At 35.0% G+C, this 20516-nt stretch overlaps 1 protein-coding gene across 1 annotated transcript in view; it reads left to right on the forward strand.

Annotated features, from left to right (window-relative positions):
• Nucleotides 1-20516, forward strand: part of ME1 (malic enzyme 1) — a 150908-nt gene that overhangs the window by 103217 nt on the left and 27175 nt on the right. Inside the window, exons 7-9 of the mRNA XM_059701080.1 lie at nt 2717-2826; nt 12402-12499; nt 14241-14354. Of these exons, the coding sequence (XP_059557063.1) occupies nt 2717-2826; nt 12402-12499; nt 14241-14354 (322 nt within the window). The remainder of the gene's footprint in view (nt 1-2716; nt 2827-12401; nt 12500-14240; nt 14355-20516) is intronic.

Genomic DNA, 20516 nt, shown 5'->3' on the forward strand with positions numbered 1-20516 from the left:
CTTGTGGGACTAGGAAAATAAAAAAAAAAAAGGTTTGTAAAAGCTGCTTTGGCATAATGGAGTGGACCAGTAGGCATTGAAAACAAATATTGCAAGTTAAGGTCCAGGCTGAGACTCCATAGCATGGAATTCTGTGTCATCTAAGAGGAGTGGAGGGGTTTATTCAGAATGAGGGAAAACTGTCTTTGGCATACAGAGGTGAAGCAAGATGCAATGAATTAGGAGGAAAGGAAGAACCAGAATGAAGATATTATGTACTGGAGGAAGAGTGGAAGAGATGGAAGACAGGACTAGGGACAGAGAGAAGAGTATTTTAGAATTTAAGATCTTGGCAATAAAACTTTTAGACCATTTGCTTCTTCCTCTTAATTCATATTTTATTAGCTGATCTTTGCTCATAAGGGAATGTTCTAATTATTTTTATTTGGATAAAAATTTTTACCATGAAAGTATTATTATTTTTTTAATTATATAAGTTTCAGGTGTACAACATTGTAATTTGACATCTGTATGTATTACAAAGTGATCACCTCCAAAAGTCCAGTCACCATCCATCACAGTGTACTTGCCACCCTTCACCCCTTTCACCCACATCCCAATCCCCTTCCCCTCTGGTAACCACCTGTCCTCTTTTGTTATATCAAAATATCAGTAGAGAAAAGCAGTTTTCAATTTGAAGATTTTGGCAATGTAAATGCATTTCGTCTCCTGAACAAATATGCTGATTTTGTTTTTATTTTTTTAAGACTCCACATATGAGTGAAATCATATGGTATTTGTCTTTCTCCTTCCTACTTAGCATTATATCTTTAAGGTGCATCCATGTTGTCACAAATAGCAAGATTTTATTCTGTTGTATTCTGTTTTATCCCACTATATTTACATCACATCATCTTTATCCATTCCTCCATTGATGAGTACTTAGGTTGTCTAATTTCCATATCTTGGCTATTGTAAATAATGCTACAATGAATATAGACGGTATATATTTTTTAATTAGAGTTTTTCTATTCTTCAGATAAATATTCAGAAGTGGAATAACTGAATCATATGGTTGTTCTGTTCTTATATTTTTGAGGAGTCATGATACCATTTTTCTTAGTGGCTACATAAATTTACAATCCCACCAGCACAAGGCTTCTCTTTTCTTCACGTTTTCTACAGAACTCGCTGTTTTTTGTCTTTTTGATGATAGCCATTCCTACAAGTGTGAATGAAATCTCATTGTGGTTTTGGTTTGCCTTTTCCTAATAATTAGTGATGTTGAACATGTTTGTTTTCAATTGCCATTTCTTTTGAAGACCTAACGAACAATTGTAATATACTAGTTACAAAATGATAGTATATGTTTGTTTAACAGTTAACTGGTGGCTACTTTAGAGACCACTGCTAAGTGAATTGATAAGTGACTTTGAGACACTGATCTACAAAGCTTATGTTTGTAGCATCAAAGACACTATATCATTATGCATTCTATCTTCAAGTAAGGGTTATAGCACATTAAAATTAGACAGTTTATATTTCCTTTCTGAATTCCTCCAGATGTTCACTTCTCATGAATAAATACTCAAAAAGAACTTTAATACAAAAATGAAGAAAACAAAGTTGAAATTATGTAGGATCATATGCATAAATGATCATACAAATAAAGGGTCAGACAAGTCAGTTAATTTCAGAAATAAAAATCCATCCTGTATTCTTCAAAGCTCAAAACCTTTCAGTGTTTGGCCATGAATAGAGAGTAAAAACCAGAATCTTAGGCTAGAATGTTAAGGTTTCCAACATAAAATTCTGACCTTATCTTTCATTACACCCTATGTGTATCACCACATTATAGCCAAATGAGGTTTGACATCTTTGGAACAATTTTTCCCCCAACTTTCACCTTGATTCTTTTGCTTCTGCTATATACTCAGCTTGTAAAACCCCACATCTCAACTTTTGAAATCATAACTATTCATTAAAACTCAGTTCATTTGTTACACAGTCTGTGACTCCAGCCAGAAGTGATACCTGTTCTCTTGTCATCTATAATTCCTATGTATACCACTTTTACATTACTTTTCATGCTCTTCTTATTTATATAGAAATACTTTAGTTTTCACTAAATTTTAAATTCCCTGATGGTAGGGACCACATTTTTATTATCTTTGTATTATTTCACAGTACCAATGTAATGCTTTTTCTGACCTAAGCATGCACTAAATATTTGCTGAACAGGCATTGGATGATACTAAGTAGCAATGTAGGACCTTCAAAAAAATAATGTTTTTCCTTTTCTTTAGGCTACTTTTAAAACAGAGGCCTAGTGCATGAATTCGTGTACCAGTGGGGTTCCTCGGCATGGCCTGCAGGGATCCAGCCAAAACCAGCCCTCTGACATCCCCCAAGGGGTCTGGGATTGCGAGAGGGCAGTTCTCGGGTGACACACCCTGGAATTGGGCTCCCTCCTCTCTAGTTTTGGGTGAGTCACCCGAGCACCGCAGCTGCCAAGTCACCATAGTTCGGCAGCTCCTGTGTTGAGCGTCTGCCCCCTGGTGGTCAGTGCATGTCATAGCTACTGGGCAGCTGGTCGAATGGTCGGCTGGTTGCTTAGGCTTTTATATATATATAAAATATATATATGTATGTTATATATACATTTATATATATATAATATATATATGTTATATATTATTTCATTAACCTCTTCTAACATAAATGTTTTGTCCCATAGGTATGGCATGGATTGCCTTATTCAATTTGAAGATTTTGGCAATGTAAATGCATTTCGTCTCCTGAACAAATATCGAAACCAGTATTGCACATTCAATGATGATATTCAAGGTAATAAAATTTTCACTGCATGTGGGCAAGAATAGTATCTGCTAATGGTTGCCAGAGTGGAGGAGGTTGGGGGAATGGGTGAAAAGAGTGAAAGAGTATAAGAGATACAAACTCCCAGCTATAAAAGAAATAAGACATGGTATTATAGTCAGTAATATCATAACTTTCTATGGTGACAGATGGTTACTAGACTTATTGTGGTGACCACATTATAAGGTATATAATGTGGAATCACTATGTTGTACACCTGAAACTAATATAATATTGTATGCCAATTATATGCTATTTATTTTTTTATTTTTTTCAAAGGAGTTTTTATTTTTTATTTTTTTAAATATATTTTTATTGATTTTTTACAGAGAGGAAGGGAGAGGGATAGAGAGACAGAAACATCGATGAGAGAGAAACATCCACCAGCTGCCTCCTGCACACCTCCCACTGGGGATGTGCCCGTAACCAAGGTATATGCCCTTGACCAGAATCGAACCTGAGAACCCTCAGTCCGCAGGCCGACGCTCTATCCACCGAGCCAAATCGGTTTTGGCTATGCTATTTTTTTTTTTAAAGAATATCTACTGAATGCCAGGAATTATGCTTGATGACTTCATATATTATTTCTTATTTACTTTCTTATACTCTATTTGAAAAAAGTATCCTGTGACACTAGAATGTACCATTTCATCCATGAGCTAGAGAATGAGCTCCCCAAAATCTGATAAAATCCCATGATTACAGCTAACAAGAAAGCAAAACGAGCCCTAACCGGTTTGGCTCAGTGGATAGAGCGTCGACCTGCGGACTCAAGGGTCCCGGGTTCGATTCGGTCAAGGGCATGTACCTTGGTTGCGGGTACATCCCCTGTGGGGGGTGTGCAGGAGGCAGCTGGTCGATGTTTCTTTCTCATCGATGTTTCTGACTCTCTATCCCTCTCCCTTCCTCTCTGTAAAAAAATCAATAAAATATATTTTTTAAAAAAAGCAAAACGAAAATATATTGTTAATTGTTTAAAAATAAGACTGCATATACTTTTCTCTTTAGCTACTATCTCAATCAGCCACAGTTTCTAAGCTTCATCCCAATAAAAGCTGCCTTTATGTATAGTGCATTGATTTTTACTATTTGTTTTTTGATAGAGTGTATTTCCTGGGCTACCTGCTTTTGCCTGTGTTCCCTGTGTTTGTTTGTTTGTTTGTTTGTTTGTTTGTTTGTTTGTTTCTTTCTTTCTTTCTTTCTTTTCTTTTCTTTTCCTTCCTTCCTTCCTTCCTTCCTTTTCTTTCTTTCTTCCTTCCTTCCTTTTCTTTCTTTCTTCCTTCCTTCCTTTTCTTCCTTCCTTCCTTCCTCCCTTCCTTCCTTCCTTCCTTCCTTCCTTCCTTCCTTCCTTCCTTCCTTCCTTCCTTCCTTCCTTCCTTTCTTTCTTTCTTTCTTTCTTTCTTTCTTTCTTTCTTTCTTTCTTTCTTTCTTTCTTTCTTTCTTTCTCTTCCTTTCTTTCTTTTTCTTCCCCTTCCTTCCTTCCTTCCTTCCTTCCTTCCTTCCTTCCTTCCTTCCCCTGAAAGACAGCCCTAGAAAGAATGCTGAAAGTGATTTGATTAGGCTAGTGGGGGGTAGTTTGATATTTTTTTAAAAAATATTTCTTACTGATTTCAAAGAGGAAGGAAGAGAGAAAGAGACAGATAAAAATATCAGTGATGAGAGAGAATCATTGATCAGCTACCTCCTGCACACCCCTCTGCTGGGGACCTGGTAAACCCAGGCACATGCCCAGACCAGGAATCTAGGTCAACACTCAACCACTGAGTTCAACCTCTTAGCCTTGTGGGCTGGGATATGATTGTTGTTTTGTGAGCACTTTCACACCCTTAACAACATTAGCACTCTTGATGGCCTTTATGTTTCGAAATTATGCTAACTGTCGATTTCTGCCACCAACAAAAGCATTCTCTTCTTTGTTGCCTGAGAGACACTTTTTGTCAAGCTGAGGTGTCAGCAAGAAAGGGTTGTCAAGTCAAAAGCCTAAATTTTATTCCCCAACCCAGACCTTTTTACTGTGAACAACTTGGTCGACAACCAAATTGTAACTGTTTGAGATGGGAGACTGTACTAGTTATTTGGAGAAATTCAGAAAGGAAATATAAGCCGTCTAATTTTAATGACTGTAATCCTTGCCTGAAGATATAATGTAAAATGATAAAGTGTCTTTGATGCTACAAACGTAAGCTTTGTAGATCAGTGTCTCAAAGTCACTTATCAATTCACTTTGCAGTAGTCTCTAAAATAGCCATCAGTTAACTGTTGAACAAACCTGTACTATCCTTTTAAACATATTCTATATCTTTTAACTTGTGGGTCCCACAGAAATGTCCATATAGAAGTTAAAGACCAGTATTGCATAATTTTGAATCCTACAGAATTAATAGGCATCAAAGTTCAGTTTAAGAAGAAGAATGCTAAATCCCAATCATCAAACAAAATGAACAGTTAGGAATTGGGGTCAGAATTCCTGTCAACTAAGGTAAAGAATTTAGAGGTCAAGGCCTGGCCTGCATCACAATTAAAGTCAGGAGCCCAGGAAATCTGAGACAGGGCCAAGAGCACTGCCTGTGGAGATTCCCTGAGGGGCTGCCTCAGAATATTCTCTGCTGCAGGTCAGCCATGGAGGCATTCCATACTGTTTAATCATCCCCACTAATCTGCCCTAAAATGTAATCTACATCCATTTTGTCTACCTATTGTCACATAGGAGTTTTAGAATATAACTGCCTTAGCTTCAAAATGAATGATTTGAGAAAAATAGATCTAATCTCTGACAAAAGAAAACTTGTAGCCACTTATTAGGTTTCTGACTAGAAATGAACAAACCATTTTTCCATACCAAATAGTGTCCTCAGTGACACATTTCCCACATATGTTTCTATTTTACCTTTTTAACCTTATGTTTTTACCATTTTGCCCACAAATGTAATACTTTCCCCACTGTGGGCATGGGAATTGCCTTCCAGTGCCAACAAAAAGAATTATGTAACTATTACAGCCTCACCATGTAAATAAATGTTTTTACACTGAACCCATGGGGAATTTTTTAAAACAGATGTGTGATTTAAAGATATTATTTTATGAAAATATTTGATTTTTTAAAATATTTAAAATTCTACTATATTAGTGATCTAAAATAATCATAAATGATAGAGATTTTGGTTCAAAATGTATTTAGTCCTTAATGCATTCTAATTATAAATTATTTTTAACTGAAAAAAAATATGCGAGTTAAATCTATTAAGCATTTAATTATGTAACCTGCAGACCATCAAATTTTAGCAAATTCACCCAAAGAGTTGGTCTTATTCTCTTGTCATTTTAAAATCAGCTATAAAAAGAGATTTTTCTTCTCATAATAGCCTCTTTGGCTCCTAGTTTGATTGTTGGGATTTTTAAATTCCACAGAAATTATTTTTCCAATTTCTCTTCTGATACTTGCTGGTATTAGCTTTCTGCCAGTGTTCTTTGAGCCACAGTCCAGAGACCCTCTCCAACATAGCATTTGGTATGTTGCCTAATCTTATACCAAATGCGTTGATAATTGAAAAGATAAAAGTCAGAAATGGTCAAACAGACATTTCATAAAAGAATGAATATGTTGGCTGGAAAATGCATTTTAAAGTTTAACTACACCACTAAGTTTTAAAAAGCATATTAAACAGCAAATGAGAAACTGCTTTTCTCTATCAAGCAGACAAAGGTTTTTATCATTCCAACTGTTAATAATGTTTTAAAGAAAATGAGCATTCTCATTCTCTGAAGGTGGAAATATAAATTGGTAGAACTCCTGGAGAGGCAACATGTGTCAAAAACCTTGAAAACGTGCAGATCTTTGACCCAATAATTCTATTTTTAGCAACTTATCCTGAGCAATAAAAATGCAAAACAAATGTACAAAGATATTTATTTATTTTAAATATTTATTTATTTTTAAAATTGAGATATAATTGACATGGAATATTGAATTGGTTTTAGTTGTACAACATAATGATTTGATATATATACATACTGCAAAATGATTACCACAATAGGTTTAATTAATTAACATCCATCACTTCACATAGTTACAATTTTTTTGTGTGATGAGAACATTTATTCTCTTAGCAACTTTCAAATATGTCATGCAGTATTGTTAATTATAGTCACCATGTTGTATATTATACCCCTAGGACTTATTTGTCATATAACTGGAGGTTTGTACCTTTTGAATCCTTTCACCCATTTTGTTCACCCCTCACCCCCAGCCTCTAGCAACCACCAATCTGTTCTCTGTATCCCTGATTTTGGGTTTTTGTTTTAGAATCAACATATAAGTGAGATCATACAGTATTTGTCTTTTTCTGCCTGACTTATTTCAGTTAGCATAATGCTCCCAAGGTTCATCCCTGTTGTTACAATGTAGGATTTCCTTCTTTTTTTTGGCTGAATAATATTCCATTGTCACATATCACATTGTCCTTATCTATTCATCCAGCGGTGGACACTTAGGGTGTGTCCGTGTCTTGGAAATTGTAAGTAATGCTGCAGTGAACAAGGGGGTGGCAGTTATTTTTTTTGAGATAGTAACTTCATTTTCTTCAGGTAAATATCCAGAAGTGGAATTGCTGGATCATATGGTAGTTCTATTGTTAATTTTTCAAGAAACTTTCATACTCTTTTCTATAGGGCCTCCACAAATTTACATTTACACCAACAGTTCCCAAGGGTTCTCTTTTCTCCACATCCATGCCACTATTGGTTATCTCTTGCCATTCTTACAGTGTGAGGGGATATCTCATTGTGATTTTTATTCACATTTCCTTGATGATCAGTGATGTTGAGCATGTTCATAAACCTATTGGCCATTAGTATGTTTTCTTTGGAAAAAATGCCTGTTATGTATATTTATTGTAATGTTATTTTCTGTAAGAAATTAGAATCATCTACATATTCAGAAATAGAGGTTTGGTTAAATAAGTTATCATATATCTATACTATGAAATATTATAACTATAAAATATTTTAAAATACATTATTGACATGGTAAGATAGTCATATTTTTAAGTGATGAAAATATGTTAAAATAGTAAGCATGGCATGAGATATTTTTTATCATTAAAAAGTTTTTGAATTTGCATATATTAACTATAGAAAACAATTATAAGACTATACATCAAAGATTTAAATGAGCTTCTAATTTGTCTACATACTACCAGCCTCGAAACTCTCAAATCAATTCCCTCCATTGCTCTCTGAATTTAGAATCTTTCAGCAACCATCTGTTACCTATAATAAATCATAACATACAGTCCTATACATATCTATAGCTACTATGATTTTGTAGTAGAAAGTACTGTATGATCTCATCCTGACACTTCACTAACCTCATATCACTTTATATTCCAATAAGCTGTGTTTGCTTCAGCAACACTGTAATACCTACAGTGTCACATATGTTCTGTGTTTCCTCTCCTTTTACATTTTGGGAGGCTCAATATACAAATGGAGCTCGTATTGTAGGTCTTTACCATAAGGTGACTTGATTGAGCCATTTCCTTAATGAATCCTTATCAGTCTTGTGTGTGTTTTTTCTCTCAACACTGCTCAGATTCCGCAGAAATTATTTTTCCAATTTCTCTTCTGATACTTGCTGGTATTAGCTTTCTGCCAGTGTTCTTTGAGCCACATAGGAGAAGACTGGGCGTCTCCATATTGAGTATGCAAACTTTCATTTAATCTTCTGTTTACAACTATGGCATCATTGCACCCAGTTATTCCTTGTGTCTAACAATTACTCCTGGTGTCGTACAGTCCAGAGACCCTCTCTAGAAAATAAGCTTTTAGTTTTTTCTAAGTCTCCATAGTGTGGGAAGTCCAATGGTCTGCTAGAAGGAGAGGGAAGTGAATCTGGGGTCTGACTACTTCTTAGATTTTTGACTAGCCTCCTGTTTTTAGTCTCTTTTTCATCCCCACTTCCAGAGGTACTTGGTGCCTCCTATATCTAGGCCTTTGAGACTTTTGCCATATCAGTCTGATTGCTTCTTAGAATTCCCCATGACTGGCCAGGAATTCAGCTTTTCAAGTCTGCTATGTCAGTTGCCATTTGCCCATCTGCCTTCCAGCGTCTAAATGTGATTGGTATCCTCTTCTCCTGGTCTCTTTGATTAAAAATAAAAACCTTCTTTCTATTGGTTTAGTAGAGTTTGTTGGGGAGAAGGAAAACTATGCTATATGTTCAGTCTCTCATTTTTCACACTTATCCCTCCTTCCATGCCTTGCTCATGCTCTACTGTATAGTTTATTCTGCCACCTGAGGTGCTGGACCTCTCACATTAACCCTTCAGTGCTGTGCTCAGGTGATATGTTCTCTAAATGCCATGGCCTGTGCCTAAACAAATTCACACCTCCTCCCCCTGTTCTAATCCTTGTACTTGGCCTGATCTATGTAATAGTACATGAGGATTACAATTATTAGATTACATGTCAGTCTCCTTTAGTGGTTATATATAGTAATTATAATCAGATGATTAAATTATTGTTTTAGTAGAGGTCATACTTTGATAAAGATAGGACTGACATTTAATAACCATAGCAAAAGCACAGCATAACTAACTGTGACTTATTTTAATGTTAAAGTCATATTATATACAAATACAAATGGAAGTTTATAAAATTTTAAGAAGATGGAATCTCTTTAGTAGCTTACTAACAATGTTAAATATTGAGTGTTCTTTACAAACAGTGATAGTGCAAAGATAGACAGTAGCCTCTCTTTCTCTGAGTGACTAAAAGTTTAGTTGTCAATTTCAAAACCAAAGTTATTTTGGAATAATTTATTGTAAGAATTCAAATAATTCTGAAATATCAACGTACCACATTTACTCTTTGATTGCAATGAAATTGAAATCAAGGTTGTACCAGGAGGTCAGACCAACCCATGTATATGAATCATATTCAAGTATCTTTTTGGTAGTGCTAAAAATATCTTTCTGACTTTATTCTTTTAAAATATATATTTTTTATTGATTTTTAGAGAAAGAGGGATAGAGAGATAGAAAGAGGGATAGAGAGATAGAAACATTGATGAGAGAGGAACATCATCATCGATTGGCCGCCTCCTGCATGCCCCCTAATGGGGATCAAGCCCACAGCCTGGGCATGTGCCCTGACTGGGAATCAAACCTCTGACCTCTTGTTCCTGGGTCTATACGCAACTGCTGAACCACACCAGCTGGGCTCTGACTTTATTTAATTCTGTGAAGAGAAGTGTTTGATTATGTCCTCAGGAAATATTATAGAATATGCATTTAAGTATAAGGCTCTGATGATACCCAGTATAGGCAGAAACTTATTTTTGCTTTAATTGGGAAATGTGTGAACTTAAAGCATTTTGAATTAAAAATACAGACTGATCTCGCATAACCATATAAAAATAAGTAACCACTTTATAGATAAGACCTTTTGAATATTTTATTGTCTATTCTTAAATGTGCAGTTCTACTTAAAATCAAAACAATAATATAAATACAGAGATTGCTGATGACACCATAATGTTGACTTTTCAACATTACAATGGTTAAGTCTTGTGGTGCTGGTAGAATCTGTAGAAACCCTTAAAATTATAAAATATCAGAGTTAGAAGGGAATGTAGAGCCCCTCAAATCCAAATTTCTGGCTAATTTACTTCCAAAGGGCCTGAAATAGGAATAGCTTGAGGTACTATTCGTGAATAAGTACTTATCTAGTGACTAGATATACTTCTCTAACTAAAATTAGTTTTTTCATGGATTTAATAGTTGTGGTGAATATATGTAGATGTATGAGACAAATACCATCCTAATACTGTCATGGTATTTTTCATACATAGATCAGCTGCATATTTTAACAGCCTTTCATTTTAAATAATCTATAGAAAAGTGGCCTTTGCATAAAGTATGACTTGCCACAGATCATAATTTATTGCATTGGTGATTCCAAATTGTAAGCATTTTATTTGTGTGATCCACATTATGTTCCAAAATAAAAAACATACAAGAGAGGGTCTTCAATAATTATTATTTATTGTGATCCTATTTATGACCACAAAATTCTGTAGGAAAGAAACAATCAAAAGATTTAAAAGAACAAATATACTGGTGGTGAAATGTTTAATGTGTTTTGGTACTTGACATACGTAACACTTCATAATTGTCATTCATCAGACCTATTCTAATCTGTTATTGTTTGTTTTTAACCAATGAGTGTGTTTACAGTTTAACTAGGCTTTACCTAGAATCATTACTTTAGAGCAGGGGTCCTCAAACTTTTTAAACAAGGGGCCAGTTCACTGTCCCTCAGACCATTGGAGGGCCGGGACTATAGTTTAAAAAAAAACTAGGCGGCTGCTAAGCAACAGGCAGCAGCGGCAAAAACACCCAGCAGACCCGGATAAATGTTTTCGGCGGACCGCAGTTTGTGAACCCCTGCTTTAGAGGAGTGAAATGTAGACACAGCTGGAACATACTGCAAGAAGCTGCACAGATTTATTTCAGACATGAGCCTTAAAGAGGTTGAGCTATGTAATTATGCTCAAAGCAAAAGAACTGCTCTATGATCTGTGAAAGCTTATATGGCAAATAAAATTAGAACTGGTCAAGTTTCTATGACCATGCAGAAAACTCAGTTTTAATTCTAAATAAATTTTACATTAATTTTGTCTAGCACCTTTAGGATTCACCAGTGATTATAGGTAGGAAGCCAATTAGAAAATGCTGCAACATCTGATCTTAAAATTGATTAAAAATATTTTTATTAATTTCATAGAGGAAGGGATGGGGAGAGAGAGATAGAAACATCAGTAATGAGAGAGAATCATTGATCGGCTGCCTCCTGCACACCCACTACTAGGGATCGATCCCACAACCTGGGCATGTGCCCTTGTCCAGAATCAAACCCAGGGCCCTTCAGCCCACAGGCCAGCGCTCTATCCACTGAGCCAAACCAGCTAGGGCTAAAATTGATATTAACTGTTAATTTTCAAATTGAAAATTAAAACATTAAATTCCAAATGTATCATAAACATCATTACCAACACCATTATCAATAAGCGCTTACTATATGCCCACTCTGGGTAGAGGGGATCAGTAATAGATTTTAGAGCCCTAAGAGTAATTAGGTAGAAGAATCTAATAGCACTTAGTATTCTTTTATCTCATATAGTAAAACTGTTTTACAGATAAGGAAACAGATGTACAAAATAATTTTTCTAAAGTAATTCAGCTAGTAAACAGGTTGAGGTGGAATACACATAAGAATCCAAATCCCACGCTCTTATTTATTGCATTACCAAATTAAGTCACAGAATCTTCTTTTCAGAGTTTCACAAATATATTAAAATATTGATGTCAATTGCCTGAGACTTTCACCTCATATGCAAGGATGGAATCCGACAACCACAGGTTCCCTCTTTGTACCATTTAAACTGTTGTATAATGATTTCAAGATGTGAATAAAGACTGGAGGCTCAGACATTGGCAGGATCTGTTTGAGGATTGATTACTCAAGGACATTTGTTACTCTTTTAGGAACAGCATCTGTTGCAGTCGCAGGTATCCTTGCAGCTCTTCGAATAACCAAGAACAAACTGTCTGATCAAACAATACTATTCCAAGGAGCTGGAGAGGTACCTGCCTTATAGAATACTTACGTTCTCCTAAACTAATGAACATAGAAATCATTTTAAATATTCATTAACTTGAAATTTGAGGTATTCTTTCAAATTTCTAGTATATTGTAAATATAGGTTTTATTGAAAGAGTCACAATTTTACATTCATTTTGAGGCTTATTAATTTTTCATAGGAGGCTTTAGCGGTACAGAGATATTTTTCACAGTTTTACAGTGATAAGTTTATCAGATGTTGCCATAGGTTTTTATAATGCATATTTAAGGTGCCATGCAATAACAAGTTTCAAATGTATGCTTATATAGAAAAGCCTTTAAGAAATAGTTAAGGTATGCTACCTGATGTTAACTTTTATATCCTCCAATGTCATAAAAGTTTTCTTAATTTCACTCACAACTCAATGTTTACACATATAACTATATCCAAGTTTTTAAGAAAAAGGTATTTGAGAGACTCATTGTTCATTACAACTGTTCTCACAAAAAAGAGCCAAAATATCTTATACTTTTGGAAGGAGATAGCAGCAAGACAGAATTATGCTGTTTTCTGTTATCTTTTTCTATAAATTTGTCATTTGAAAGAAAACTAGACGCTAGCAATAATAATTCACCCGCAAAATAGAAATTAAAATGTTAGTTGAGTTGAGCTTCTTGTGAGAAAACTGCCAAAATTTGTTCAGAATTATAGAATGTAATAAACAGAGAAATGCTTTGTGGCTGCACCATATATATTTTAAGAAGCTTTAAATTTACAAATTTAATAAGATTATGGCTAAATACATTATACTGGTAGAAATTGTGTATATATTATGTTGGTTTTGATTTTACTTGTTCTTAAAACAAATATACAAATCTAGAACTTAGGTGCCAAGATATAGATGTGAAATATTCAGAATCTAAATCACAAATTTGTTTTCACATTGAAATAAAAATCAAGGCAAATAAGAGTTCATTAACATTTGAGTTTTTTATTTCCGTGGATTGTACCATGCTATACTTCATTTTAGTAAACTTCTTTTGAATTTCCAAAGGGTTTTGTTGAGTGGCACAGGCCAGCTTTTGACACTCAGTAGGACAGAAGTATTCATGGCTGGATGACTCAAAACTGTCACTCAGTTGTCCCTGATAAGGTTTTTGAAATTTCACAGATTATGACAGAGTTTATCAAATACCAAAGAAGTTCATTCCTTTAATCTTGCAAGAAAATTCACAGTGCTTTTTTGGTCCAAATTAAGAGGGTAAATAAATGCTTGGGAACACAGATTCTCTGTGTTTCATTTTATTGCCTAATTGGTTAAGTTCCCATCCAAATGACCTGGCTTCCTTCTTCGAATTCAGTTAGAGGAGCTTAAACCCAACAATAAACAATACGCAGTCCAATAAGCAAGGCTGACTAGTTCATTATTTTAAATTCAATATTTTCTTATTGGCGCGAATCTTAATTGTATTAACATGATTAAGGATACTGACAATCAAGGATATTACTGGTTTATTTGTGGCTAAATAGGAAGCTACATAATAGTGGTTCTGTTGTGATAAGAATGAATAATTGTCGTTCATTTTAACCCAAATGTGACAAAAATACTTTGCTCCCAGTACAAATGAATAGCTCTTTAGGCCAACAGACAGGGCCATTTTGCACTTCCTTATTAACAAGAACAAAATGCAGTGAAATGTAACCTGATAAGATATAATGTGGAACAACTTAAAAATTTTTTGTTTTTATAACCTTTTCTCAGGCTGCCTTAGGGATTGCAAACCTGATTGTAATGGCCATGGAGAAAGAAGGTTTACCAAAGGAGAAAGCCATAAAAAAGATATGGATGGTTGACTCTAAAGGATTGATAGTTAAGGTAAGAATCTGTCATTTTAACCAGAAGAAAAATCTGTCTGCCATTCTGGATGCCCATCCCAAAGACTACTACTATTTTCATTTATGACACCCCCAACACTGTGTTAAAAGAGTAGCCCTTATTATGAATGACCATGTCGTACAGCAATACTGATACTCTTCTGAATAAAGAAGAAAAATACGGCTCAGCTAGAGAATCTGTCAGGGAAGTGATGTGAATAGGCTCTACAGGTCAGTCCACTTGAATGAGGTAAGTTTCTAGGTGAGGCAATTTGATACTGATACAGATGAAACTCCTAGGTGTAACTCCTTTTATTAAAGGCTATCTGTCTAATTGCATACTAGATAGAAAGAAAGGAGGAAAAAATAAATAAATAGCTACTCTTTTACCTGCTGCTTTCTCGCAACCAAATTCTTAGTGTTCGAATGGGAATTCCTGTGGAGGGCTTTAATAAACGGCCTGTTTTAACGTTAACTTACTTGAGGTTCAGTTTCCCTAGCTTTAATAGAGATAATAGTCCCACTTCATAGGGTCATGGTAGAAGTAAATAAAACTAGGTAAGTAACCATGTTGCTGCAAAGTTGTAAGACATCATTCATTATTACTTCTACCATTTGGGCACATCAATCATACTTTCTTAAACTACTGGAAAAAAAAACAATGTAAATCCCATTTCCACATGAAGATGAATTTTAAAAATAAACATAAGCGGTGTATTTGGTAATTTAATATATAAGCAAATGTGAATGTGTACGAACTTTCTCAAAAACTGTTTTATATGTATCATGAGCTTTTAAAAGTTCATGCTTCTGATCTAATAATTTCCATTCTTTTTCTAAATATGTTTTTAGAGGGAGAGGGAGAGGGGGATAGTAACATCAATGATCAGAGAGAATCATTGATTGGCTGCCTCCTGCACGCCCCCCACTGGGGATTGAGCCCGTAACCCATGCATGTGCCCTAACTATGACCTCCTGTTCATGGGTGGATGCTCAACCACTGAGTAACACTGGCCAGGCCAATAATTTCCATTCTAAGACTCTATCCCATAGAGTTAGAGATGTGTATAATGTTTTCTATGAAGATATTATCACAACATTATTTACTAGAGGCCCGGTGCACAAAATTTGTGCACTCAGAGGGGGGTGTCCCTCAGCCCGGACTGCATCCTCTCGCAGTCCAGGGCCCACAGAGGATGACCCTATGGGGAATGGGCCTAAGCCATCAGTCGGATATCCTTAGTGCTGCCGCAGAGGCTGGAGAGGCTCCCACCACTGCTGCTGCACTAGCCAGCCATGAGCCTGGCTTCTAGCTTAGTGGTGCTTCCCCTGTAGGAGCACACTGACCACCAGGGGACAGCTCCTGCATTGAGCATCTGCCCCCTGGTAGTCAGTGCATGTCATAGAGACTGGTCGTTCTGCTGTTTGGTCGATGTGCATATTAGCCTTTGATTATATAGGATAATAGTGATACATTTCATCATACATTAATTATAATAATGATCTGTTATACTTAAATAAAGAATAATTTGCAATAAATTTTGGAATAGTCACATGAGTATAATATACAAGCTTAAAATTGTTCTCAAAGACTTATAAATAACATTAAAGGATTTATAATATAACATTAGGTGAAAAAAGGAAAACACCATCTTATATATAACTATTTTGTTTAAAAATTGAGTTACATATAAAAGTCATAAAAGGAAATGCATCAAATACATATTACTTTAAAACTAACATTTTTTTCTGTATTTTCTATATATTATGTCTTTTTGTATATTCTAAATTCTACTTAGTAATTGTATTCCTTTAAAGTTAGAAAAGTTAGAGAGCAGGTTGATAACTATCTGGGCTGAAGGCTGGGTGGATGGAGTGGAGGGGTTGAGCAAAAAAGGGAAAAAAGAGAAAAAACTCAAGGACACAGACAGTAGTATGGTGATTTCAGGGTTGGGGTGGAGAAGGTAAAGGGGATGTAAATGGTGGGGATGGAGACTTGACTTGGGTGGTGAACACACAATAGAGTGAACAGATGTATTGTATAATTATGCACTTGAAACCTGTATAATTTTGTTAACGAGTATCACCACAATAAGTTAATAAAAGAGGGGAGGGATAAAGCTAGAAAAAAGTTTTTTAAAAAAATCAGTTTAGACAGACAAATTTTACCTCAGAAGAGAAAGTATATGCATAACTTTTTAAAAAAATGTTATTCTTTAAGGTATTACAAATAGCAGTACATATGTCTCTTTTATGAGAATCTATAAAGCAATGAAACAAGATAGAAATCACGTTGACAGCATCTTCTGAGAACCAAATAATAATCATTTTATTAATTTCCTAGAATTGCAAATTAATTGTTTAAAATAAAAATTTATAACAAAATTTTCAATTTCTTGGCTTAAAAATTGCTGTTCTTTGAATTATTAGTATAACTATAAAAACATTGTACACTGTGGTCGAATGAAAAATACTGTAGTCATGAAAGAATATTTACTGATGAAATCACCTATGGATCAGGCATTATATTAGCCTTGGGGGACACAAGAAGGCCCTGCATCTCAGGAGGCCCACAGCCCAGTAGGGAAAACTCAAATGAGTCAGGAGTTACAATTCTACATGGAAATGTAATAGAAATATGTCCTTGATGTGAGAGATGCACATAGATGTCACTTCCAGCTTCATTAAAGAGCTGAGTAGGAATACTGAGGAAGATTCCGAGACAAGATGTCTCTTCATCTAACTTTGAAAGGAAGAATTAGGAGTTTATCTGGAGTTTCCATGACATCTTAAACTTCTATCCAAAACTGAGGCAAAAGAAGTAGAAGGGCAAGTTCACTTTCAGATCTTGATTGAAAATAGGGATCATGTCTTTCATCTCTTTATATCTTCAAAGCCCTACATAGTGTCTATAATTGATAATAAATATTTTGTTAGTAAATGAATTAATTAATGAATGGTTTTCCAGGCAGAAGGGCAGCATTTTCCAGCAACTGAAGAAACGTATGCCTTGGAGATTTGCCTCTGGTCACTCTGATGGCATTGTGGAGGGTGGATTGAAATGAGGTGAAAATGAGGGAAGGAAACACATTATAAAACTGTTGCAATAATACTGATAAAAATTAGTTGGCTCTGAAATAAAGCAGTGACTCTGGGGGTGAGTGAAAAAGTTTGATGCAGTAGAATTTAAGAAATAGGTCCATGACCTGTGTGGCTCAGTTGGTTGAGCATTGTCTCATGCAGAAGACCGCTGATTGATTCCCTTCCTCTCTCTCTAAAATCAATTAAAAAAAAAAAAGAAATAGCATTATTAGCATATATAGGAACCGATTAAATATGGAGGGAGGAGTAGGATAGAATAGAGGAAGGAATCTAGCAGGAGTCCTTGGAAGTGATGCAGCCATATGTAGAAAAGGAATAAAGAATGGACCAGCTTAAGGGAAGGAGAATGAGATCGGTTTTGGACATAGCAATGTTAAGCTGCCTGTAAAGGCATTAGGCAGAGATGGCAATTGGAGATAAAAGAATAAGCTCAGGTTGGGAGTCTGGGCTCCTGGAGATGGAGATTTGGGGATCCTCTGCATGTAAATAGTTGGAGCCATGGAAAAAGCTATACAAGTTATGCTGTGCTTAAGGATGTAATACATTCAAGAATCCAAACAAAAGTGAAAGTCTATAATTGTGGTTTTGTGATTTCTACGGACTTTTTTATATGTGAAATCTTCATAAGATATATAAATTTTAGCATCTCAAATAATTTTAACATAGACTTACTGAACTGAGAGTTCAAATTCCATGGATTATAATATTTGGAATAACTGTGAAGTTGTTGCTAGACATAATCAGTCACTCTTACTTCATGCTTTTGCTTGCCAAAGTAAAGAACTGCATATATTCCGCTTGCCAAGGTAAATAAAGTTACATTTAAAAGGCTGTTATATATTTAATAGCTTGTGCAGTATTTCATATAAAAGAAATAAAAGAAGCTTCAGTTAACTGCTTTTTCTTTTGTGTTTTTAAAAATCAAAATTATGTTAGTTTTTTGTGTGGAACTAATAAATCTTAAAATAACTAGTAAATCAGTATTTTTTTTTCAAACCTACATGATTTTTTTGTTTGTTATGCTTTATCCTTAATATTTTTACAACCTCTCCTGAGAACCAATAATAATCGTTTTACTAATTTTATTAACTTGCAGTGTAATTGTTTGTACTTTATAAAAATATCATAAAGTTTTAAATAAAAATTTTTATTAGTCAAACTCCTTAACTCTTTTTTTAAAAAAATATATTTTATTGATTTTTCACAGAGAGGAAGAGAGAGGGATAGAGAGTTAGAAACATCGATGAGAGAGAAACATCCGTCAGCTGCCTCTTGCACACCCCCTACTGGGGATGTGCCCGCAACCAAGGTACATGCCCTTGACCAGAATCGAACCTGGGACCTTTCAGTCCGCAGGCTAATGCTCTATCCACTGAGCCAAACCGGTCAGGGCTCCTTAACTCTTTAAAGACATAAAACCAAAACTAGTAAACTGTAAGGTTAGCTCATTTATGGAGTTATAGCATCATCAGACTAGATAAGTATTATCCTGACATGTTTTCTCTTTTCATTTTCAACATCATATCTATAGCATTGTCTATCATTTACCTCCTATCTACATGTACAGTGGAATGAGTTTATGCTATAAATATCAATATTTTAAATAATTCATCAATATCAATAAAGTTGATTGAAATGGATTATATGGTCACTGATAATATTTAAATACATTAGGTTAGTATTTCAAAGCAAGAAATATTGACATATCTATTTAGCCAGGTAATATTAATGGACTTTAATATAAAGAAGCTGAGAGTTGGTTTAAAAGAAATCCTTCCAAAATAAAAATTAGAGAGAGAATAAATACAGTGATGGAATGAAAAGGGAGCATGCCAGCATGACTGATACTTGCATTTCATAATGATAATCTGGGGCACTTTCAGAGGGGACAGGCGCCACCCCATAAACCAGTCCAGACTTCATGTATTCCGTCAGTAAATATGTTCCTGCTTTCACCAATGAACCAAATCACTGCTGAGACAGAAAACTCAATATAGGACTACAGTTTTTTTTTAACTTTAGTTTTATTTTGTTCTCTTTTAAGTAATTGTTTTGAGTTAATTTAATTTTTTTTGCTTTATAGTGAAATGTCTGGTTCCTATGAAAAGAGATAGTGAATTAAGGCATTGTATATGTTGTAAGGGTAGTTTTGACAGTACAGTTATTTCCTTCCTGAGAGCTTCATCTGTACGTCCATGCTGTACGTCCATCCTTTCTTCTAGGATATAATCAGAGTTTCAGCCCGTGATCCTACTACCATCTTGAATGATGGTTAATACATTTCATACAGTATGGTTTAAAAAAAATTCTAACTCCTAAGAGACTTTGAAGCTTGATGAAAAGTATCTGACTTGATTTTTATTCTCTCTTTTCTTATTCATATAGGGTATGATCCATGTATACATATTTATTAAAAAGAGCAGAGACAAAAGATTATGAGTGTGAGTATTTTAGACAGTTAGGAAATTATGGATATTGATTTTAACAGTATTAAATATTGATGGTGTCAACTACTTTTATCTTAAATTATGACCATTCTGCAGCCCTTGTTATGCTCTAGCATGGAAAATACTTTTGCCACATCATTTATCTTTTTAAAGTCTGTCCTGAGATGATGAAACATAGCTCTGAGGTCTTTAACATACCTTCACTGAAAGTCTTGTAGTGAAGTGTTACTGACAGTGCTCTGGGAAGGCCCATCTGCAGATCCCAAGAAGGGTCAGATTCAACTCAATACACTAATGACATGGCAGCAAAAATAGGCCAGTAAAATGGTGCCTATTGCATAAGCAGGGGTGGATTCAAGGTAGGCCCTCGTGGAAGAGTTCTTTTTGTGCCTGTGTGTGTGTGTGTGTAGGCAATCTATAATTGATTTTTTATATGTACCCTGGATTATGGAATGCTAAGTCAAAATCTTGACACTCTGCCACCTATCCTTCTCACCCTTACCCAGAGGTATGTGCTTTTGATAAAGGAAATCATTCGTTATATTGTGTCTTCTATCCTGTACTAAGAATCAGCACCAAAAAAATGAGGGGAGAGGGGAACTTAAAAAGTAATA

Source organism: Myotis daubentonii, chromosome 6 (assembly GCF_963259705.1).
Source record: "Myotis daubentonii chromosome 6, mMyoDau2.1, whole genome shotgun sequence".
Taxonomy (NCBI): Eukaryota; Metazoa; Chordata; class Mammalia; order Chiroptera; family Vespertilionidae; genus Myotis; species Myotis daubentonii.